General features: G+C 47.3%; 1 protein-coding gene across 8 annotated transcripts in view; it reads left to right on the top strand.

Moving 5' to 3' along the window:
* WIPI2 (WD repeat domain, phosphoinositide interacting 2) overlaps window positions 1-19726 on the top strand; it is a 42044-nt gene extending 22318 nt beyond the window's left edge. For 2 of the 8 annotated variants that reach the window (XM_038539573.1, XM_038539572.1), the window contains exons 3-12: window positions 2797-2966; window positions 4360-4456; window positions 4882-4979; window positions 5413-5505; window positions 8841-8911; window positions 11619-11726; window positions 12652-12816; window positions 13695-13802; window positions 14929-15026; window positions 15951-16651. In XM_038539573.1, coding sequence (XP_038395501.1) covers window positions 2797-2966; window positions 4360-4456; window positions 4882-4979; window positions 5413-5505; window positions 8841-8911; window positions 11619-11726; window positions 12652-12816; window positions 13695-13802; window positions 14929-15026; window positions 15951-16063 — 1121 coding nt within the window. In that variant the 3' untranslated portion in view covers window positions 16064-16651. The other 6 variants (XM_038539568.1, XM_038539567.1, XR_005360647.1 and 3 more) reach the window with 5 other exon arrangements.
* Window positions 19727-24573: the final 4847 nt, after the last annotated feature.

Below are 24573 nucleotides of genomic sequence, written 5' to 3'. Positions count from 1 at the left end.
GCCCTCCTTGCTGGGGTAAAAGCAGCTGCCAATGAGGATCCTGCCTAGGGGGTACTCTTTCCCTTCCACCTTGACAGGTGGGGACACCATCAGGTTCCCAATGGAATCAGTGTAGCCCTGCCATGCTTGTCCAATGCTTGTGTTAGAATGAATGCACTTGGACTTTACCAGTTTCACTGCTCCTGGGGTGGTACTCCTTCACCACTGACACAGATATCAGGGGTAAGATTAGCCCATTTTTTAGGTGTGACCTTATTCAAGAGATTATTGTGTTTTGTTTAATGGCACTTTGAAAGGTTTTGGAAATAACCCAGAATCTAATCATAGGTCTATTTCCAGTCATCCAACAAATACAACCAGCTACTCTTGAGCCAGGCGGTGCCAGAGCTGGGGTACAGCCTGAACTGGCAGGGAATACCAGTGGGTGACCAGTGGTAATGTGATAACTGGCAGAATGAGAAGTAGAGAAAGTAATTGATTAAGTGCATCCCAAAGAGTCATTAAATCCTGGAGAAAGAGTGAGGTAACTGGCAAGGAGAGCCTGAAGAGGGAGACATGGAGCCATGATGGAGGAAGTACCCTCGGTCCCTGGGTCTGAGTGGCCAACTGCCTTGCATATTTGAGTGTGGTGGCTGGGCACACCCCCCCCCCCCCAGCCTCTCCCAGGTTCAGTGAGCCCACTGCTCACCGAGCCAGCTTCAGGCCATGATGTAGTGTCCATGCCAATTTACAGAGGGGAAGGGGCTGGTCAGAGAAAGCAAGTATTGGGCCCAGAGGACATTCTCACTACACATGATAAACATTCTGACTTCGGATCGGCCTCCTCTGAGTTTGGTCGCCCTGGTGGTTGAGCTCTGCCATGTGCCAGGCAGCATTATGAGGACTATTGCCTTCATCAATAAAGACAGAGCACACATCCCACCTGCGTGAGGCAGCAGGACCTCTCTTGATTGTGCCCTTCAATTGAGAGTCTGGTCCTGGGAGGGATCGGCAGTTTCTCTGAGATGCTGCCGGGCCAGGGGTTGCAGACTGACACATACTCTGCATAAAGCTTAGCCTGCTGCTGGGGGGAAGAGAAGTTAGGTTCTGTGTAAAAGTGACTACAAATCTAGCACTTGATTTTACTACCTATTCCATTCTCGGTAATAGCAAAATCCTATCATTTTTCTCCCCAGAGGTATGTATTGTGTCATACAAATATGACTGGCTACCACCCAGCATGTTAGTACCTAGTTGTGCTGAGCACATCAGGCCATTACCTCTACGTCGAAATGACTAATACCAGGCATTTTCCTAGAAAGTTTCTCACTCTCTCTCTCTTTTTTTTTTTTTTTTTTAAAGATTTATTGATTTATTTTAGAGAGAGAGCAAACAGGGGAGGGGCAGGGGGGAGAATCTCAAGCAGACTCCTCACTGAGCACAGAACCCAATGCAGGACTCGACCCCACGACCCCGAGATCATGACCTGAGCTGAAATCAAGAGTCGGATGCTCAACTGAGTCAGATGACTCAGCTACTCAGGTGCCCCTAGAATTAGTTTGTCTTAATAAAAGGGCCCTTAGAGCTTATTCTTACATTTATTTTCTCTAGTAGTTGGGTTTTTTTCTTCTTTTTTTTTTTTTTTTTTTTTTTGGTAGTTGGGGTTCTTAAGTGTGTCTTTGTTACACCGTTTATAATCTAGCAGTAGAGCTAACGGAAAGGAATCCTTTCACATAACTTTATATTTTGTCTTTTGTGTGAATTTTCATATAAGGGCATCTCATTTACAGTGGAAACATTGTTGAGGCTTCAGATAGTCAAAACTTCCAGGTCCTTTGGGCTGGACCTGTCTGGTCATCTCTGTTCAGTGTGCCTCACTCAGGTCCAGAGAGAGAGTATGGCCTCGGGTCATTGTTGGATTGATGAGTGATGCATGTGTGCTTGAAACACCTGGCACAGCTGTCCTTCCAGTAGCACAGATAAAGACAGGCCACATGTAGAAATAATGTGGATTGTTGCCTCTGTGATTTTTCTACAACTCAGTATTCTCTTTGCTTCTAGATCTGAACTTAACTCAGGTATTTATTAATAAAACAAAGGGCAGAGATAAAATCGGGGTATATGTGGGGCATTTAATGGAGATGGGGTAGGTGTGAAGTGATTATCTATGCAGGATCTGTTATCTGGTACTTTCTGTGCAAAATGCTGTGTGCATTCATTTTTAACTCACTATCTTACAAAGTAGGGGGTGTCCCCACTTGAGGTGGGGAGCAGGGAGATAACGAGCATAGAGTGCTGGCTCTGGGCCGGTATCTGCAACCCCTCCTAACAATACCATAGAGGAGCTGCGATCCCCATTTTACATATGAGGAAGACAAGACATAGAGAGATCAAGTCATGTAGAGACGATTTGGGGCCCATCACTTGTCAGGTACTGGTGGGAAAGGGCCAGGACTGCAGGTGTCAGCAGGGAAATGAGGCCTCTGTCCTCATGGAGCTCACATTCCAGGGTGTATATAAGGAGCCACCCCGTGAGCTGGATGATGTGAAAGAGGAGCAAGGAGGGCCTCCTTTTGAGAGGAGCAGGGAGACCCGGAGAACAGTCTGCCCACGGCTCCTAAGTGGTGAGTGTAGCCCCAGTGTATGCCCCCAGGCTGATCTCCATACACTGCTATGTTCTGGGATCGTCCCCACAGCCTGGTCCCGTCACCAGAGAGCCACTGTGTAAGCCCGTGGTACTCTACAAGGTGGGCATGTACAGTTAGAAATGCACTCGTGTGTGAGTAGATTGCACCTATGTTTTCTTTCTACTTTCAGCTGATACGGAAGATGTGTGCATTGTAGAGAGATTGTTTTCAAGCAGCTTAGTGGCCATCGTCAGCCTCAAAGCTCCTAGAAAGCTAAAAGTTTGCCATTTTAAGAAAGGAACTGAGATCTGCAACTACAGCTACTCAAATACCATACTGGCCGTGAAGCTGAACCGACAGGTAAGTGACACTTACTTGACCCAACTGCCAAGTGCTCTGCCTGTATCTCCCTGTTTTCGGCGTGGCTTTGGGCTGTCGCTGCCATTCCAGAGTTTCCTGCAGCAGCCTAGCAAAGCTGACAGTCCTGGGCCCTCGACCCGTGCACCTGCTCACCTCACACTACCTCCCTGACTTAACTGTTTTCTCAACAGTTTGCTCAGAGCACACCACCCCTTGCTCTCCTCTAGATTAAGTTTTACTTACCCATCAAGACACAAGTCTTAGCATTTCTCTGTATACCCATGTACTCATCCATAGAAATCTGCTAGCATCTTTTTCCTGTTTTCTTCTTTTTTTTCTTTTAAACTTTTTTTTAAGGTGAAAGACTTACTCCTTTTTTTTTTTTTTTTTTTTTTTAATTTTCCCCAAACTCACAAGAATGTCTAGCCCAGAGTATGGACTTGGTGGCTAACACTTGAGTTTATTTCATGAGACCACCTCATGGCTTTTGCTTCCCCACAAAATGCAACAGCACCCTTAAGATCCTTCAGCTTTTCTGGGATGACCACATATTCCACACGCAGGGAACGTTAATTAAGTTGTTGGATGTCACTGCGGGGCCGGGGGTGGGTGGGGTGGTCTGAGGTGTGCTGACCAGGTAGAGTGGTTGCAGTGGAGGCCTGTTGGGATTGGTCTGTTAACTAAAGGAGTTGGCTAAAATGGGAAATTATAAGATTATAACATGTTGAACATCTTTTAAACTTAAAATGTGTAAGTGTCCACTCATGCACCAACTAATGCAGAGCTGCATGCATACCAAGTTGTCTTTCTTGCATGAATCATCCCCTTGGTGCATCAGCTGTGAGTAAATTCATTCTCTAAAGTGGAGTGTGAACTTAGACCCCTGTGAGATAATTCGAGATAATTCGAGGGCAGAGTGAGTTCTGAGACTTTTAACAACCCCGAGGCTTTCACTGTCCTCTCGCCATGCTTCCATTCAGCACGGGTTTTTGAAAGCCACTAACCTACCAGACCTGTCCAAGGCACTTGCTCTGAATTTCATGAGGAGAGGGGTGTGAGCTGAACAGAAACCAAAAACACAAACCGTACTTTTCTTTGCTATAGTTTGCTAGTTTCTGAAATAGCACGTTCAATGGCACGATTTGTGGTCCTAGTAGAATTGGTAGAGATGGTCATAGGAACAGGCAGAGCTGGCTGTGGACGCTACTTAATTGGTAGATGAAGAGCATGGCGCTGCAGGAGGGCCTCCTGGCCACGGCCCGCACTGCCATGCCGCGCTTGTGCAGTCCATATGATGTTCCAGAAGGAGAGTCAGTTAAGAAGTTAAGAAGATGGAAGCAAGTATTGTATTGGCTCTTTATGTTTGGTTTTCTGTCTCGTGTCTCTTTCCTAGAGGCTGATAGTTTGCCTGGAGGAGTCTCTCTATATACACAACATTCGGGACATGAAAGTACTGCACACGATCAGGGAAACCCCTCCAAACCCTGCAGGTAAACTGATTGTGGGAAGAAAGCCCTAGTTTTCTGGTTCTGCCTTTTAAAGATGAGCTCTTTTCTCCATGTAGGCTCCACCAACATAGACAGCTTTTGAAAGTATTGATTTTCAAATAAGCAAGCTACTACCTTCCTTCTGCTGTTGGTCTTGTGACCACATAAATCAGTTTCATCAGCTCCCAATTCCAAGGCTGCTGATCAGTTCCAACCAAAGGCCTTCAGTCTGTTTTTATAATCCTCCTGTCACCTGAGGAGGTGGCTTTGGGGGTGGCACTGGAAACACACTAGCACAGCACCCCCAAAGCTGTGTCTGAGCCCCTTTGCTTTCTCCAGTCTTTGTTACATAAATACTAGGGTGCAGCAGCTAAACAGGACCCCCTCTGGACCTGACTCTCCGTGTTTGCCTCCGTGTGTTACCACAGGCTTGTGTGCACTGTCGATACACAACGACAATGGTTACTTGGCATACCCAGGCAGTGCCACTATTGGAGAGGTGCAGGTCTTCGACACCATGAATTTGGTGAGTCTCCTTTTGTACTGGGGTCATCTGCTCTCTGCAGCAAGCACCATGGAGCCTTTGGAAAATTGGGTTTCACTACCGCCTTCTTAATGAGCAGAGCAGGTCTGGGTGACCTCTGACTTCAGATTTCTGCCCAACCTCCCATGGTGCTGAGCTCCTGACATTGTGGATGTTTGGAGGAATGGAGAGAGCTCTAAAGACTTAATGGATAAAGTGCTTTGCTTTCTATAAGGTTTTGAGCAGCATTTCCTTGGGTCCCTTCCCCAGTAAATCTGGTACCTGTGGTGCCAATCTGGTACCAATTTGATCAATTCAAATTGATCAGGATGGTATTTTAGTTACAGCCACTTGGCACTTCAGCCTGATGACCAGTGGCAGCATGGGGTGTGGTCTTACTTCGTGGCAGTCATGTCACATTGGTTTTGCCTTTCAGAGAGCTGCAAACATGATCCCAGCTCACGACAGTCCTTTGGCAGCACTGGCGTTTGATGCCAGTGGAACCAAGCTTGCCACTGCCTCCGAGAAGGTGAGTCTGTTACGGCCTGATAGGAAACTAGTTTGGGGGTTCGGCACTGTCTCACTCTGCTCACACAGTGAAGGTACCAAATGAGTTTCTGTGCTTACCGGCTCCCAGAGAGGCACAGATAACCCGCTTGGAGTGCGTTCTGTACCACCGGAGCTGGCCCATGTGCCAGTTGGAACTACAGAATCGTGCAGAGGAGGCAGACGTGCATAAGCAGCACCCCCAGCATGCTTCTCGGTGACATGCTAGTGTGAGCTGTGCCACGGAGCTTGTGTAATAGTGAAGAGCAGATGTAATTCTGGCCAGGGTGAGCCTAAACACATTGCAGTGTATTTCCTTTTCTTCTTTTTTTAGTTATTTAAGAAAATTATGATTATACAATATGTATAATTTACCATACTCTTTTTCTGCATAATACTGGATTTTTCTAAGTTAAGAAGTACTTCTAATGGCTGTACAATATTCCGTTGTGGTTTACTTGAACATTACCCTTTGGAGACATTTATATTGTTCCTAATATTTAGAGTGGAATAATATAATATTTGGAATATTGATAATAGTGCATTTGTTTTACATATAAATCTTTGAGCATCTTTATTTGCTTAAGAGATTCCAAAGAATGGGCACCTGAATGGCTCAATTGGTTAAGGGTCTGATTCTTGATTTCAGCTCAGGTCATGATCTCAGGGTCCTGGGATTGAGCCCCACAATGGGCTCCGCCCTGAGCATGGAGCCTGCTTAAGATTCCCTCTCTACCTCTGTCCACACACTGCTCACCCCCCAAGAGAGATTGTAATGAACAGACTTTCGGGGTTAAAAGGATGTGGTCTTTTTAAAGTTCTTTCCACATAGGACAAAGTGACTTTGGCCTTCCTTCCCAGCCTCCATGACACCAAAGGGTCCTTGTGCTCTTCCTTGCAAGGCTGCTATTTCTTGTTCCATTGCCCTTTCTGTCATCCGATAATACCATGCTTTGGCCTTGGTCTAGTTCCGGCCTGTTCCTCAACTCTGAATACCAGTACCTGCTTTTTAGCTGCCTAGTTGTGCTTTGATGCTTTCTCACTAAAAACCTAAATTATTAGCCTCCCTTCTGTTGCCTGTCCACCTTGGTTCAGCCAACCAGCTGGGCCAGTGAGAAAAGTCCACTCACTTGAACTTTCCTGAGGGGTCTCTGTGCTTGACTCTCATATACAGTTTCTGTAATGACCGTGCTGCCGTCTGTGGGTCACTTAGTCATTGGGTGTACAGATCCTTTATATTCATGACCCCATTCCATCCCCTCAGCAAGGTAAACACTTTCTCATTTCCTGTCGAGGGCTCAGAGACCATTGATTTGCTCGAGGTCACCAAGTTGGGCGATGACAAAGGCTTTGACTCCAAGCCTGGCTTTGCTTTTATTTTTATTTTATATTTTTTTTAATTTTTATTTATTTATGATAGAGAGAGAGAGAGAGAGAGGCAGAGACACAGGCAGAGGGAGAAGCAGGCTCCATGCACCGGGAGCCCGATGTGGGATTCGATCCCAGGTCTCCAGGATCGCGCCCTGGGCCAAAGGCAGGCGCTAAACCGCTACACCACCCAGGGATCCCTGGCTTTGCTTTTAAACACCACTGGCCAATTACACTGTCACCTTGTGCATTTCTACTGAAGTGGCCATTGTGTTAGTCCTCAGTTAATAGTTTCATCTCCCCAGTTTTTGTGAGGTCCTGGAAGCTCCCTAAAGTACCGTGGACTCTAAAGGCAATTAAGAATACAATGATTTTTTTTATTCCTGGGTTATGAAGAGCAATCTTTTGATTTGCTTTTAACCAGATCGTCTTAGTTCACAGAGTTAGCCCCCTAGAGACCTCCCCCATTCTGCTGGGTGCCAGGGCCATGTCTAAGTGTATGCTGAATCCTCTTTCAGGGAGCACAGTCAGGCTAGGACCAGCAACCCTTCAGTAGTTAGTATTATGCACTAGGTATGTTGTTTAAAAAAACAAAAACAAAAAACCTCTAAATCAGAAAGCTAAGACTACAAGGAATAAAACCTTTGCTATGGTTATTTTTGCATCCGAATGTATTGTTTTATCCTTCTAATTATCAAGAATTCTAAACTCATTTGTTATCCTTTTATCCAGAGGGAATCACTGTCTTCGAAAAACATTTTATCTAAAAAAAAAAAAAAAAAAAAAAACATTTTATCTAATGGATTTGTTTATTTTAGAGAGTAAATCTGTTATTTTAGAGAGTAAATCTGTTATTTTAGAGAGTAAATCTGCTGAGTGTGTGTGCATGGAAGGGAGGGGTGGGAGAGGGAGAGAGAATCTTAAGCTGATTCCCCACTGAGCACAGAGCCTGAGGCATGGCTTCCTCCCATGATCCTGAGGTCATGACCTGAGCCAAAACCAAACCTGAGTTGGATGTTTAACCCACCAAGCCACCCAGGCACCCCTTTTAAATAAAATATTTTTAAAAGGGGTACAGTTCCTGGTGGTCTAAAATTAGGTTGTTTATAGTTTATTTTTGCTATTTATAAACAGGTGAGATATTATTAACAGTTTTTATACTAAACAGTTTGAACCTTCTGAAAGTATATGGTGTCAGGTTACACGCTGAGTAGTTCTTCATGTCCTGAGAATCTTGAAATACTGCCTGTTTGCAGGTTTTCCATTTTGCTATAGGAGTCTTTCTTGTGCTACTTTATTACCATAGCTTGCTAGTGTTCTTTTAACATTTAGATGTTGAAGGTACCGTTTGTGTTCAGTTTCCTGGCTGTTTTCTCTTACTTCTCCCAGATGTTCAAGTACTGTCTCTCCATCCACAAACCCCCTGTTACTTTGTGGGAGGCAAGAAGTGAGGGAGTGGCAGGGACGCTGGCATCTTGAGAGTGGCTCATTCTTATACTCCTTTGGTCCTACAATCTCCCTTGACCAGTGACTCAGCCTGAAATGACAAGAAAGGATGGATGTCGGGGGTCCCAGGTGTCTCAGACCATTGAGTTAGGTGATGCTTCCCGATGTGCAGTACGTGCTTCCAGAGTCAGTGTGTGAGAGTTGAAACTTCACACGACTTAGAAGTAGAGCCATTGCACATTAGATGTCAAGGCTGTTGGTGTTTGAGATAAGCAGGGAGTTACAGCGGCAGTATCTAAAGAGAAGAGTAAATGTTCAGTAGGCAGTAGAAGCTGGGAATGTTCTGCGGTGCTGCTGGTGTGCAGAGGGTGTGTGGGGGCCCGTATGCAGAAGCTGCCAGTGCAAGGTCCCCCTTCTCTGTTTCCTTCAGGGTCTATTGTGAAGAAGACAGGCTGAGTTTCCTCCGTTAAAATCCTTTTCTCTTTCCTTTTACACCTCTCACAGGGGACCGTGATTAGAGTATTCTCCATTCCAGAGGGACAAAAACTCTTTGAGTTCCGGAGAGGAGTTAAGAGGTAAGTAAGATATGTGAATCTCTGGAATTGATCTGGAGGTGACATTTGGATTTCAGTTCTGTTTTCTCCAGGTCAACAAGTGGAAACTTAAAGCAGCCTTGGGAACCCCATTTAAATGTGTAAGTGCTTTCAACCCAGCTGGATGGTCAGGGGAGGTTTTATTGTCCTCCTGAGAAGTAAAGGAACGTTTTTATAAAGCAAACTGGGTTTCATTTGTTGTGATCCCACCTGAACCGAGGGTGATGGTCAGGCAGCCCAGGGAATGAGAAAGAAGTAGCCTGACTGGCCCTCTGGGGCCTCATAGCTTCCTCCACCTGATCGGAGGTGGTAGGCCAATATTTTCCTGAATATTTTCCTGAATGGTCAGCATGCTTCTATCCTGCTTGTCTACTCTGGAAACTAACCAGCTTCCCCTCTGTCCTGTCACCCCACTTATTTCCCTGTCTGCATACCTTACTGAGTCTGTACTTAGCACTCCCTTTCTTGACACCCGCTTGAGAGGAAGGAACGTCCATCCTGCTTGGTTAGGCCTGGATCATCTGCCACAGGACTGGCTCGGGGGGGGGGTCTGTTCCCCATTCCAGAGGGGCAACTAAGAGTACCCACCTCGAGGCAGGAACAGGGCCAGGAAGTATTCCAGAACCTGCAGCTATCAGCCACCCCCTTCTCTGTGAACTTTGCACTGTGTGTCACCACTTCCTGTCAGCCGTGGGGTCCTTCCCAGAGATGGCCCACACGTGCTATAGGGTCCTATCTCCAAATGCCCGGGTCCCTCCCCATTACTGCCTCCTGTGTTTCTTTCCTCTTTTTCCTTGGTTTTCCATTACGCCACACCATTCTAGATTTTTTCTTCTGTATCTCACTTCTGCCCTGGGGCCTTTCTTCATCCTGTTCTGTACAGTCTCATAGGCCCATAAACTGTGTTGCCTATGTGCTGGTGACTCCTCACCTGTATGTGTAGCCCAGGCTGCTTTCTGGAGATGTTCCTGTATTTCTCCTGCCTGCTGGATGCTGGGCCCTCCAGCGACCAGTCAGAATGTGCCCCATCTGCCCATCATCTTGTAAACGCTGCACTGTCATCAACCTGGAACCTGAGTCAAAGGGGCTTCACACTGGCTCCTTTCTCACGTCCAGCTAGGTGTTGATGCCCCGGGTCAGTCCTACCCACTCCCATCTCCCCGGCATCCCTGCACACCCAGTTCAGATCGCCACCACCCGACCTCTTATGCACCTTGGTATCTGCTTTTGGCCCTTTCAGTCCCTTCTTCAGACCATGGCCCCGGTTGCTCTTGCATCAGCACAATCAGAGCACACCCCCATGTGGAACCTTCAGGGCCTGCCTCCTGCTGGTAGGGCTAACTCCAGATCCCTCAGCCCTGGTCTATAAGCTGGCCTCCCACACCCTTGTCCTTCAGCTGTGTTCCCAGCTCCAGCCACACTGAACAGTGGTTCCACTGTCTACGTGGGGTCTCCTATGCTGGTGTCACACCTGTGACCTAACCAACTTCTGAACCCTTGCAGTCTAGGTTGAGTGTTCTTAGGGAGGCTTTCCTGATCCTCTCGCAGAAATACCCTTCCCTCCATGCTTCTCTAGCGCATCCACTTTTACTTTTTGGCATCACTTTGTTTGCAGCAAATTTACTATCTGTATTCACACCTCACAGAGCCATTAAAGTGAGAACCGTTCCTGATTTATACCCAGAGCTTTGTACAACACTGGACACCTCACAAGCAATTAGTAAACATGTACTAGATTGAAAAGGCCCCTTCTTTTGACAGGGCAAAACATGCCTTGTATTTGTAGGGCTATAAGGAAATGCAGATTTATTTGAGGATTGGGATTTTTACAGTGGTTTTTCAGATAAACTGTAAGGTTTTAGCATGTTGAAAGTTTTATTCTTAAATATCAAGGTTGCCATTTTGCTTTCTTGCACATTAAGTAACTGCTATAAATTAAATTATTGGATTTTCTTTTACTAACCTTAGTTTTGTAAATCCAGCCTAATTCAGAAAAAAAAAAATGGTTTCATGAAGCCCTGATTCCCTTTATTATTTGGAATTTCAGATAAAATTGGCTAAGAAAATATTAAAGAATTGCTCTTGACTTTTTTTTTTTAAGATTTTATTTATTTATTCATGAGACACACAGAGAGAGCAAGAGGCAGAGACACAGGCAGAGGGAGGAGCAGGCTCCATGCAGGGAGCCCGATGTGGGACTTGATCCTGGGACTCCAGGATCATGCCCTGGGCCGAAGGCAGGTGCTAAACCACTGAGCCACCCAGGGATCCCTGGTTTACCTTTAAAACATTTTCCCTTCTTCAGAAAAATTTTTGAAAAGCAAGCTGTAGAGGTTCCTGGGTGGCTCAGTTGAGCATCTGCCTTCAGCTTGGGTCATGATCCCAGAGTTCTGGGATCTGGGATCGCCCCACGTCAGGGTCCCTGCTCAGCAGGGGTCTGCTTCTCCCTCTGCCCCTCCCCCTGCACATGCTATGTGTCTCTCTCTCAAATAAACAAAATCTTTTAAAAGGGGAGCGGGGGAGGGAAAGCTGGAGAGAAAAAAGAAAGATACCAGTAGACCCAGGCATGCCTATTCTGGGAACTTTACTTGTCTGGCTTTTTAAAGTCACTGGAGAAAGGTGACAAATTGCCCACACCAAGGCTTGTGGACAACTGTGTAACTCTGCTCCCTCTTCCACTTGCCCTCAGGTGTGTGAGCATCTGCTCCTTGGCCTTCAGCATGGACAGCATGTTCCTCTCTGCATCTAGCAACACTGAGACTGTGCACATCTTCAAACTTGAGACTGTGAAAGAAAAGTGAGTTGCAACGAGACATTTGTTTTAAAAAAAAAAAAAAATACAAAGCTCCCTCTCCACTGACTGGATGAGGATATCAACAGAGACACTGTCTTACCTTTAGTCATTTTTGCCAATAAAGACCCTGAAGCCAGCTCTAGAATAAGTGTTACCACATCCGGGCACAGCAGGGAAATGACCTTCCCTGAAAGATGAAGCAGGGAGGGTGAAAGTGGATGGCCTGGGGTCTCTGCACACGTCCACCTCTTAGCGCCACCTTGACCCACAGAAACACTTAGAGGTAAACACCCCTAGGAGTGGGTGCTGGCTCCAGCATGCCCACAGTGATCTCCATTTTTAAAGCAATTGATTGAAATTATGTGTTACTGTGAGGGGTGTGCCTGGAGAAGTGCTGGTCCTTTTCTTAAATGTTAAAAAGATACCCATTAGAATGAGTATTGTTTGTTTATATGCTGTCCTATTTAGAGGAACGTTTAAGATGACTTACAATATATGCCGGATGAACAGCAGCAAAAAAAATGGGGTCTGGGAAAATAATTTGAGATTTTGCTAATAAGGTTTTTGAAGACTTCCTGTTAAAAATATCTGGGCAGGAGGAGGGTAGATCATGAATTTGGCCTGTACATCTTTACATTTGCTGTGAAGTTGGGGAACCTCATCCTCTGCCACAGTCTGATGTGGCCGCTCATGAGGAGCACAGCTCTTCTGGGCTCTGAAATCTGACAGGTCTCCTCTGATCCATCCCGGAAGACATGCCTATAGTGTCCCCACGCTTTGAGACTTTGTCATTCTCTGCATCCCTTCGTCCTGAGATACAGGGAATTCTCCTCAAGTTTCAGAGCTAACACTTGCTCCTGTGAGTGGGGCCTGGTCCTTCTGGTGAAGAGTCCCTGTATATGTATCTGATGATGGTTCCTCCTTCCAGACCTCAGGAGGAGCCCACCACCTGGACTGGGTACTTCGGGAAGGTACTCATGGCTTCCACCAGCTACTTGCCCTCCCAAGTAACAGAAATGTTCAACCAGGGCAGAGCCTTTGCCACAGTTCGCCTGCCTTTCTGTGGCCACAAGAACATCTGCTCACTGGCCACGTGAGTAGGGATGGGCATTGCCTCTTGTGTTTACCGGGTGCGTCCAGTCAGAAGTCTGGTCACAGGTCACCAGAGATGGTGGCGCGGCAGCCTGGCTAGGTTTCTCCTCATCCAGGAACAACCCACAAACTCAGGCCTTTGACTTGATCAAAGTGGAAGAAGGGGGAACCCCCCCCCCCCCGAGTGCCTCTTCACCATTACTAGAATGATTCATCTGCAGTGTTCTGATCCAAAAAGTCTTCCTCTTTTTTGGGGAATGTTTGTAATGGTAATGAAAAAACCTCTCAAGTCCAAACTATAGGAGGTTGCCAATATTTAACCCTTGGGGGGCCTACAAAACCAGCAGGTTGACATAGTTGAAGGCTATCCGTGTCACTCTGGAGTACAGCCTCAGAATGCACGTGGCACCTTGAGAGCCTCATTTGATTATTCAAAGTACATCCATATAGGAAAATACTGTTGAAAATTCACTAATCTCACATCTTTGTGATTACATGAATCTTATAAATACTATTTTACATCCTTTTTATGCCGCTAACTCAGATGGAAAAGCTTATGAAAATATCTACCCTTAGTAATTAGAGAAGCCATGAGAAATGGTTTTGTTCCCACCTATTCTCCTGTGGGCTTCAGTGTCTGTTCACAGTAAATACCCCTCAAGGCTTGAGCCCTTGATGCTACAGCCTCAAGCAACACAGTGGGTGCGATCTTTTCCCTTCCCAGTAGATAGGATGTCGAGTGCACAAAGCTAACTCAGTGCTTTTTTGGGGCGGGAGTGAGAGGATTCTTTCCTGGCCATGCCAAAGGCAAGGCTGCTGGTGTAATAACATTGTCTGAAAGTTGTGGTCCTAGAATTTGGTTCTTTTTATTCTCACTAGAATTCAGAAGATTCCCCGACTACTGGTGGGAGCTTCCGACGGGTACTTGTACATGTATAACCTGGACCCCCAGGAAGGAGGCGAGTGTACCCTGATGAAACAGCACAAGTAAGCGGGCCTCACACCAGCCATTTCCGTGAAAGCCAGTGTGCAAAGGGATGCATTCCAGTGGAGCTGGCCTGTTGATAAGCTTTACTTCCCCAGACTGTACTCTCCCACACTTCTCTCCCGCCTTCTCACTTCAGTAACTGGGAAGAGATTGGACAGGTGTCTGGTGTGGCACTTGTCCTTCCCCAGTACAAGTGGACTACGGTGGGAACTTAGCATTTTGCAAGAAAAGGGAGGGTGCTCTGGGTGGCATCCCCTGGGTGGTACACATCCCAGGAGCGCCTACAGGCTCACTGTGAGATGGACGTGCTCTCTGGGAAAAGAAGGCATTAATGTTTGTTGATTGGGAAGTAGTGCAGTTTGATTTTGTTTTTGCTTTTTAAAAATTATCCAGAAAGGCAAGTGGGTGGCTCAGTGGTTGAGTGTCTGCCTTTGGCTCAGGTTATGATCCCGGGGTCCTGGGATCGTGTCCCACATCAGGCTCCCTGTGGGGAGCCTGCCCCTCTACTCCGTTTCTGCCTCTCTGTGTCTGTCATGAATGAATAAGTAAATAAAATCTTACCCAAAAAATTATCCAGAATTATCCAGAAATTCTCTAAAAATGATACTATAATTAATTCTAATGGGGATGAAAGTGAGTGTTTTTTGTTTTTTGTTTTTTGTTTTTTTTTTATGATAGAGAGAGAGAGAGGCAAAGACACAGGCAGAGGGAGAAGCAGGCTCCATGCACTGGGAGCCCGATGTGGGACTCGATCCCGGGTCTCCAAGATCGCGCCCTGGGCCAAAGGCAGGCGCCAAACCGCTGCGCCACCCAGGGATCCTGAAAGTGAGTTTTTTTAATAGTGAATTCTGTTTATGATCCTCAGTCTTAAAAATGCAAGATTATCTCAGTTAATATAACTTTCTTCGTCAGACTTCCCATGTAAAAATTTTTGTGAAAAATCCGAGTGAACATACCCACGGAGAATTAGCTTATAGTGAGCACAGCACAGGGCGCACACATGTGTGTCCATTTGGAGCACCTTCTTGCATTTGCTGGGGCACCTCTGGCCCTGCAGGTGCATGAGGCAGGTTGTCAAGATCCCCATCCAGCCTCACTGTTTCTGTGTTTCTCTGCTTCTACCAGGTTGGATGGAAGCATGGAGACAACCAATGAAATCTTAGACTCAGCCTCTCACGACTGCCCCTTAGTGACTCAGACCTACAACACAGCTGTCGCCACAGGTACTCATGTGCCTTCATCTCCGACCAGACTTGGTAAGGGCTGTAACGCAAACCCCTGCTGCGGTCTGTGCTTGGCGCTCTTACCCTGAGCAGAGCTGCCCACCTGTCACTTTCCCCACACACAGGGGACAGGTAGGGCTCAGAGGCAAGCTCTTGTCACCTGGGGGTTTCAAAGCTGAATTCATTTTCATTTTTGAAGGAATAATAGTGATGATAGCTTGGGTGACTTCAGGTGCACGTGAATTGTCCCTGGCTTGCTGCCTCTTGGCTAAAATACTCCCCTAAATTCTGACACTGCCAAGCAGGTGTCCTTGGCCCTGTGTAATCATTCAGCAGGCACACCTGAGACACCCCCGCATCACTCAGGGCCTGGGAGGATGGCAGGCCTGCGTTCAGGGCCCATCCTGCTGCAGGAGCTGGGTGGTCAACATACCAACAGATGAGGCCATGTAGCTGTAGCTGTCCCCCACCCCAACCCCTCTCCCAATCAGCTTGACCTCAGATTGGCAATCCTATAGATTTGCTCACACAGGAGATTGTACATGCTCGCTGTGACTCTGAGATGAAGTGGCCCTTTCCATCAGGTGTCGCGCATCCAGCATCAGCAGTTCGAGAACTATTCCCATCCTCCCTGTTCGCTGAGGAAAATTTGCGGCCTGTCCGTCGGAAAGCTCCTACTTACTCTGCAGCCGTCTTTTTGACATTTATGAATTTTGGAAAATAAGTGACTTCATCTTGAGCTGCCCAAGGCCGCAAAAAGCTTATAGTCAGAGATTATAGTTCAGTCTTAGTGTGTGCTGCAGCTTGTAGCTGTCTGGGTCTGGCCACCAGGCCCAGCCTCCCTGCCTCACTTGCCTCACCCGCCTCACCCGCCTCACCCCTCCACACCCTGCCCCTGAGCGTGGCTGCGCTGTCTCTTTGCAGCCTACGGAGACGAGCTGGGGGCCGTGGGCGGCGCATGTCTGGAAGAGGAGGCCAGCGCTCTGCGGCTGGAGGAGGACAGCGAGCATCCTCCTATGATTCTTCGGACGGACTGAACTTGACCTGTGAACTCTGACCCCCGGAGCAGAGAACACTGGCTTGATGGAGGACTTTGTGTTATGCTGCTATGAACTTTGACCTGAGTTGGGGAGAGGATGGCAGAGACTTAAAAAGAAAAAAAAAAAAAAGATCGTAGCTGTAGTCTTATTCCATACTGTTGAGAAATACATCGTTTTCACTTCAGTGGCTTTTAATCCTGCTTAGGAATCTTAGCTTTTTGTTTGTTTTCTGTTTTTGCCAAAATTAACTGTTTGGTGAAGCCCTTGAAACCTTGCTTTGCATGCGTTAATGTGCCAAGCCAGCATAGGAGAGCTAGAAGCCACTTTATAACAACTGCAGTTGTTTGGTTTTTAAAATCTGTATATAAGGAGGAGCGTACACAAGGAGAAGGTGGCATCGTGCAGAGCGGTTCTGGGTGTTAAGGCAGGTTCTGCTCAGGCGGGTCCAAGAGCCCTCTCTGGGTTTGCCAGGCTCAGGGGGCAACAGCCATGGGGAGGGGTCCTCTCTCTCCAGAGCCCCTCCTGGGCCCTTCCCCCCATTTTATTTTGTTAATTAAATTCTTTCCAAATTGGATTATTCTGGGATCTCTTGCTTGCCGGACTTTTATTTTGTTTCTGGCTTTATTTTTCATGTGGGTATTGGAGGAGAGATTCTTTCTGGCATTAAAAAAATCTTCCTTTCTGACAGCACATGAACTCAAAAGAACACCTCAGAGGGCCAGAGCGAAGGAGAGTGGTCTTGTTTTGTGTAATTAAATTATCTGGTCTTTAATTTTCCTGTTGAATAACTGTGTGGGGGTTCTGTTTGTGTGTTTTTAAGGAATTTTGTAGCTACTCCCTATACCCATGGAGCATAGAATTACAGTGTGGGGGGCACCCGAACTGTCCTCGGACCTTGAGCCCCGCCGTCTGTCAAGGGCTCCTCTCACCCGTGTCAGGAGTACTAAAGAGAGGGAAATGCGACAGACCTGGGGAGAGGGGAGGCTGTGAGCACCGGTTTTACAGGGTGATATGTGCCTTTTCTATTTTAATCTTACAGAATTGTTCAACAAAGTGACGTGAGATTGTGGTCACAAGTCCTAGTGTTAGCCCAGCTCCCCTTTTCATTTTTACAGGAGTCGCACAACCACAGATACCTCAGAATCTGCATTCCAGACCAAGACATCTAGTAGTCAAAGTTTCGAGGCAATTCAAGTGGTGTAAAAGGTCGTCATAGATTCTTGACAGAATGGTGACGGGTAAGGACAGAAGTTAAAACAAGGCAAAAATGTTATCTGCCCTCCCTTTGCCCCGTGTCAGCCTTCTGGACAGAGGAGGTGCAGAGGCATGTGCTCCATGTTGAGGGGGCTGCTGCAGCAGTTGGTGGAGCTGACTGCACACTTTCCATACCCAACCTCAGGGTCTGTCTGTACCCTTACAGCTGCATATCCAGTGGTTGGTTTGAAGGTGAGAGCCTAGGTGCAGAGAGCACCCAGATAAGTTTGGACAGCAGCGGAAATCTCTAGAAACGCTGGTTAGGGCAGCAGCCTGAGATGCTGTACGCTACTGGTCAGAGGTGAAGGCAGAGTATACTGTACCTTCCTTTAAAGGCTGGCACACCACCTGCATCCCTGACGAAGTGTGACCCTCAGGCCCAGATGTGATACAGTGTGCATCTGCTGAGCACCGAGCAAGGATACGCTTAACCTAAGGACTCTTGAGGGGCCGCACAGGACACAGCCTGCCTGTGTCAGACCTGGGAGGCCCTATCTCTGTATCTTCTGGAACAAGGCACTGGACTCTGTGTCGACGGCTGCGGTGAGTGTTCACGGGAAAACCAGTGTCAGGTGCGTAAGGCTGATGTGGGGCCCTCAGCTAGGGTCTCCTCATTACCAAAGAGAGAATGGCCTTTCCGATTTTGTGTTAAATATTGCTGATCTTGGTGTCTGAGTGTTGGCTTCTGCACTCATGGCGATGTGGGCAGTCAGTTCTGCTCTGTGGTTTCTCCTGACCAGAGGTGTGTGACTTCATCTGTCCTTGAGACTGGAGGTCCTGGGAGCTGTGGGACTCCCCTGTCAGCCACCATCTCTTCAGTGGTAGGACAGGCGGTTAGAAAAGGTGGCCTGAGTGGCTTGTGACCACTGCCCCTGTCCTGTAGCAGGGAGCCCCTGGCAGGGCTGGCTAGTCCTGAGGTGCATGCAGGGGACGCAGGAGAGGAGAGAACTGGAGGAAGCTGCTGAGATGCTCATTAGCAGAACACTTGGTGCCATGCTGGAAGCTCAGACAGAAAGGGACCCCAGTCAAACTGACATGGCACTAATTTGCTCAGTTCCAAACTGTACACCAATGTTAACTTTGTATTATGTCATAACGTTCCAAGCTCCCGAAAGAATCATGGGATAGGAAACGAAACCCAGAAACTTACTTCATAGACCCATGTGGATTTGGGACCAAGCCTGTGTGTTTTCTTTTTTTTTTTTTTTTTTTTTTTTTTTTTTTTTTTTTTTTTTTTTTTTTTTTTTTTTTTTTTTTTTTTTTTTTTTGCCTGTGTGTTTTCTAAAGCAGCGGAAACCACAGTTGGATTGAAGCTGGAGTTGAAAACACCTGCATGCAGCCCCCAATTCTAGCACCTTCCTTTTGGCATGGCCTGGGTGGGCCCCCCAGGGGCCGGGGTCTCCTGTGCTGGATCGCAGGACAATCCCTGCCTGGCGGGGCTGCTGTCAAGTGCTGCGGGCACCCAGGGCTCAGCGCCCCATAAACCCTGAAACAGAAACTGGTCTTATGGGATGAAACTAATGGTGGTTTTCAGTTCTCGTTTCTGAATACTAAGCTGGTCAGAAAGAAATCTTCAAGAACAACGTAAGTATAAGTCACAGTGTAGGTCACGTGGCTCCCTTTCATCCCTGCCTTTCCGCTTCTGTGTTCTAGGGCCTCTGAGCAGCCACCTATGGTTCTCACAGGAGGGAGTTCCCAGGCTTTGCCTCCTCACTGATCCATTTGGGGAGCAGACGAGAAAATAGTTGGTCATGTACAGAGAAGACTAGGCGTGCTCAGGTCACAGAGTGAAACGGGACAGTCGGTGGTGGGAACACTGTTCCTGGCTCTTTGCAGCTATTGTTTGTAGCCTTTGTAATGGCAGCAGCATGGAGCTGTGCATGGGCCGTGCTGGTTTGGTTTGTGTGTCCCCTGCCCTAAATGTCTGTAGGTTCTGTCTTCTGCATGCAGGGAATGACAGGAGCTCTCATTTAAAATGTCTTTGTGACTCTGTAGCTAGCACAGCTGAAATTCCAAATACATTATTTTACAAGTGTACTTAATTCTTAAGATGGACAGGTCGAAAACTTGGTTTGGGTTCTGTGGTATCAGAGATGTAGAAAGATCGGGCATTCAGGCCATTGGTATTCTGTTTGGGAAGAGTGCTTTATATAGAATTCTCTTTTGTGAATAACTGATTTCTTACTGAAAATATAATGATTGCTTATTGCCAAGCAGATCTCACTGATGTATATTTTAGTTCCCACCCAGGTCCTAACCCTTGGCCCATATTGTACCTTTTCATTCTGTGGATTTTGTGAAGCACAAAAATGGATTTTGAGGCATGGCCAGCCCCTCTATCCTTCCCTGGTATCTGGCCAGGAAAGTCTTTAATTTGGAAAAATTAAATCTTTTTAAAGCTCAGAATTTAAAGAGACTGTTTTGATTCCTCCTCTCTATATTGTTTCACTCTTTACTGAGTTGTAATTTAATTATATTTCTTCTTACATTTTCTTTTCAGGTGAACCTGTTGTATGTGCTGCCAGTGTATATGGGGTCAGGGGTGAGGTGGGAGTGTGCGTGTGTGTGCATGCGTGTGGATACATGTGCACCCATGCCGCAGGTAGATATGCTTACTGGTTATATCCCAGGCCAAATCGGCCTAGAAAGTCCACTGCTATTAGCATTTTACAACTGTATTTAGAAATTAAAACTTGTTCACAGGCTGTGTACCTCTCTTTTGCACCATATTTAAATGCACTGTAATTCTTCCTAGAATATTATGGCCAAATATCAGAATCCTGAAGTCTGACTGAATTCTTATGAAGGTTTTCATCCAGAATTGATTTTTGTCCTTTGTGAACTAGATTACACGCTTCTTTCTGCTAGTGTTCTTAGCCTCTTCTGAAAGATTTTCTTTCCTAAGGACTGCATCTCGAGGGATGGGCAGGGCTAAGCAGATGAGTGCTCCCCACATGGAGGCTGTTGTGAGGCTCTGCTGGGGCAGCTCCACTCAGTACCCACTTGAGTTCCCACCCGGGTTCCTGCCTGGGTTCCTGCCCAGGTTCCTGCCCGGGTTCAGCTGCTACTTTAGGTGTAGTGCTAGTTTGGTGGCTTCTGTTAGAGGCACATCTTGTGCATGCTGGATTGCTCTGCCACAGGTCTCCCTCTAGGCTGGAAGACTTGTTCCTTTTACATCAAAAGCTAAGACATGCCTGGTGAGCGTTCTGCTTTTCTAAAGAGCCTGCAGTGTCCCCAGCAGGTGAGTTTCTGAAGGGGTGGCAGCTAGTCGCCGCTGGGATTGCCGCCCTGTTCCAGGGCATTGACACAACATTTAATTTTTCAGGGAAACACACAAGATTCCATACATCTTTCCATGTGCTCATTTTGGTTCCTGTTTTTTTATAGAGAGCATTTGTGATTTTGTTTTTGCTACTATATATATATATATTTTTTTTTTTTTTTTTTTTTTTTTTTTTTACTGGCTTCACTGTAGGTTCTACATAAAGATGTACTTGAGTTTCTTTAGAACAGCCAGGCATGTTTTCTCCAGGGAGCGAGAAGCGGGGTGGCCGAGAGAGAGCAGTGGGGCCTTCTGCCACTCCCTCCATCCCCAGAGGAGGCCCCTTTGACCCTCTCTCTTGACCTACCCCGATCTAGTTGGAGTCTGGCAGAGCCAGGACATGAGTGGGTGTAGGCAAGTCCCCGGGGGCAGTAATGCCAAGCTGGGCCCCCGTGAGGTTGCACACCTGTGCTGTGTCCGTAAGGGGCCAGTCCTACAGGACTCCAGGTGCTTGAAGCAGGAAAGCAAAGTGCATATTAAACGGAGAGCATTATAAAGTCTGAGCACCTTTGAAATGATCCCCTTGGGATGCCAGGTTCAAACCAGAGAGCCGGCCCTGAAATAAGCCCTTAAGTAAAATAAAGTGAAACCCTTAGAAGTTTCTCCCTGCCTGCCCTTGTCACCTATAATAATGGGGAATAATGATGTTAGGTGGTTTTTAAATTGAACACTTGCTTCCATTTACATGAGTTCCTGGCTGCCGCTGGTACCTGGCTCCCCCTGGGCTGATCTTGCTCATCACGTGGCCTCGAGGAGGATGAAAGGCCAGGGCGCATTGGCATTGTCACCAGCGAGGCTCTTCAAGGGAATGGGGGTTTTGGAGATCATGGGGGCAGACCACATGCGGCTCTGTCACTGTTGGCTGTGCTTTCCAAGGGGACCTTCCTTGTCGTCCTTTCTGTTGGCAGGGTGGAAAGAGGCAGGAATTGGTCATCATTAGCTTGCTGGTTTTGAACTTAAATGTAACTACTCTGTTGTGCTTCGAGGGCTTGGACCTTCCAGCTTAGTCTGGCAGGGTGGGGTCCACAGTTGCTGGGCTCCTTTATAAATAAAATGCAAATCTGTTTAAAAATCTAAACATCTTGTTCTAGTTTACAGTTCTGCTCCAGTGACAGACTCGTCTCTGGAAGCCCTCAAGGTAAGGTTTTCCTAATGGGGTGGATGACTGTCCTCCATCAGCGGAGACAGCACCCTCCTCAGATGCTATGTGTCCCTTTCTTCCTCCTTCCCATGAGGTTGGGCCACTCCCCCACCTGCTCCACAACTGGGGACATGTGGGAAAGCAGGCCACCAGCGGGGGCTGTGATTCCATGGGGACAGGGGCTCTTGTATTCCTCTTTCTCATAGCTGCTGGGTTATGCAGGCATTTGTGCGATGTGGGCCTAGGTGCCCTATTTCCTGGGCCCAGGACGTAGGAGGCCTGCTGGCCAGTGCTGGGAGAAAGAGTTCCCCCTGCCTCCTGCCTCCTGCCCAGGAAGTGGGGGTGCGGTGGTCCCTGGCAGGGGCAGATGGGCATGGGGTCCTCCTGCTTGAAGCACATCCTGGTGGCTGTGTTCAAACAAAAACATTATGAACGCAGAGGCTCAGTGTGGACAATTCTGAAAAAATAGGGATGGATAAAGAGGACAAAGGTCACCTGCACCCCATCCTAAGCTAATGCAGGGTTAACCTTTTGGTGTGTTTCCTTCCAGTTTCTTCTCCAACAGGTCATTTGTAAGTTGATTTCTTTAAATCAATATACAGCTCTGCATACTATTCTCCCTGAACAATTAATGGGGAGCCTTATCTTTCCAGTTTCAAAACTGGAATGTGTTCTCTCTCCATACAGGCTGCCTAGAACTGGTGGCTGCCAGGTGAAGGGCAAGTGGGACATTCAGAGGCGTAGGGTCGCAGACAGAAGGTCTGAAACCAAGACTCTAGCAAGACAGCCAGGATGTGTGGTGGAGGATGGTGGGGATGTGCTGTTGCATGCACGCATGCGTGGTATGTGCATCTCAGTTCAGGCTGCTGTGACAATGCGGTAGACTGGGTGGCTTGGAAACGATAGAAATATATTCTCACACAGCTCAGGAGGCTAGAAGTCCCACATGCACATGCTGGCAAATCCCGTGCCTGGTGAGAGCTGCTTCCTGGTTCACAAACCACATCTCATACTGTCCTCACCTGAGTGGGAGGGTCAAGGGAGCACTGTGGTCTCTTTTATAAGAACACGAACCCCATGCACCCCAGAGTTAGGATCTGACATGGAAATTCATCCCATAGCAGAGTGTGACTCCTGTGTGCACATGTGTGCATTTGTGTATGTGGTGTTGGGAAGGTCACCTCCAATGTCCCAGCCACCAGGACTCTTCAGGTTCTCATGAGCAGTTGTATGTGGAGCCAGGCAGGTGACCTCCATCATCACCTGGTCAGTGTCTCTGAAGTCAGGCTTGTTTGAAAGGATACATTTGCTATGTCTTCTTCCCTCTAATCCTGCCTCAAGCCTGGCAAGATGTTTCTGCTCTCTTGAGTCCACAGCCCCCTCCTCTCAAGTGGCTCTACTCACAGCCTGCAGCGTCCTCAAATACAGAGTATTTCATTTATGATCCACGAATACTCAACAGATCCGTGAATGGATGGAAGGAATGAATAGACTTTTTGTTGGGTTTTGCAGACAGTCACACTGTCCCAGAGGATATATTTAGAATAGGACGTCTACATACATTTTTCTCTTGGGTTTTCAGGAAATTCCCATGCATCCTCCTGGCGGTGTTCTCTGTTGTGTTAAAGTGAGGTTGTTCATTTACACCTTCTCCTGTTGACAGACATGTGGGTTGTCTCCAGTTTGGGGCTGTTATAGTGTCCCTGCGAGCATCCTCATATATGTATTTTGGGACATTCCTGTGGGGTTCTTAACCTAGGAGTGGGGTTGCTGGGGCATGAGGTATGCAGACGTTCAGCTTCAGAAGATCGCGGCAAACTTTTGCAAGATGGTTACAGCATAACATCCTGCTGCATACCAAATCACCCACAACTCCTCTTGAAACAACAATATATTGTTTGTCATCACTCCGCAATCCAGCTGGACCCAGCTGCTCTCCAGAAGGCTTCTTGAGGTTGGCCAGGTGCCTCCCTCACAACATGGCTGCTTGGGCTTCCTCGCAGCATGGCAGCTTATCTGCAGTCAGACTTCTCACACGTGGCTGACTTCCAGAGAGTGAAAGTGGAACCCGCCAGATTTCTTTAAAAAAAAAAAAAAAAACTGGTATACTTGTCACTCTGACTCCATTCTCCTCCTGGCCAAGACAAGTCAGAAAGGACAGGTACAAGGGAGCAAAATCAACTCTCCTGTTGAGGTGCAGCTACAAGTACCTGCAGGAGGGAAGGGGTGAGGTCTGCATATTTGGAGAAGGATTGTATCAGTTCTCACCTCCACTCACTCACAGCCTGTTCACGTATTGCCCAACCTCATGGGGCACAGAATGCCTTTTTGACATTTGTGTGTCTAAAACCGAGAGAAGGAACACTTCTGGGACCCCACGTCCAAAGGGCTGCACCAAGTCCAGAGCAGGAGGGCTGAATTGAGGGTCCTATGGGCAGTGGAGAGGCTGCCGGCCCCAGGCTCCCAGCCTGATCTCTCCTCTGGTCCAGAACTGTGCTCCATGCTGTCTCTGCTTGTGGTTGTGTGGGGGCTGCCTTCTGGGGGGTTATATTTGCATAAGCCGGGGGAGGGCTTGGCTGCCAGAGAGCTCTGAGCAAAGGTTCGCAATAGCAACACAAATGCTCTGAAGCGCTTAAAATAAAACCTGGTAAAGAAACAGGCCAGTTAAGAGAAGATGTGATTACCCAGCTGTCACTTAAAACTCATGTTCAGCCCTCAAATCCCTTGCTGTGTTTGCCTGACTGTGTTTCAACTGATCATGGGATAGATATATTCACTTTTGAAAGGAGA

The sequence above is a fragment of the Canis lupus genome, chromosome 6, assembly GCF_011100685.1.
Source record: "Canis lupus familiaris isolate Mischka breed German Shepherd chromosome 6, alternate assembly UU_Cfam_GSD_1.0, whole genome shotgun sequence".
In the NCBI taxonomy this organism is placed as follows: domain Eukaryota; kingdom Metazoa; phylum Chordata; class Mammalia; order Carnivora; family Canidae; genus Canis; species Canis lupus.
This window is presented reverse-complemented; position numbering and strand designations above follow the sequence as displayed.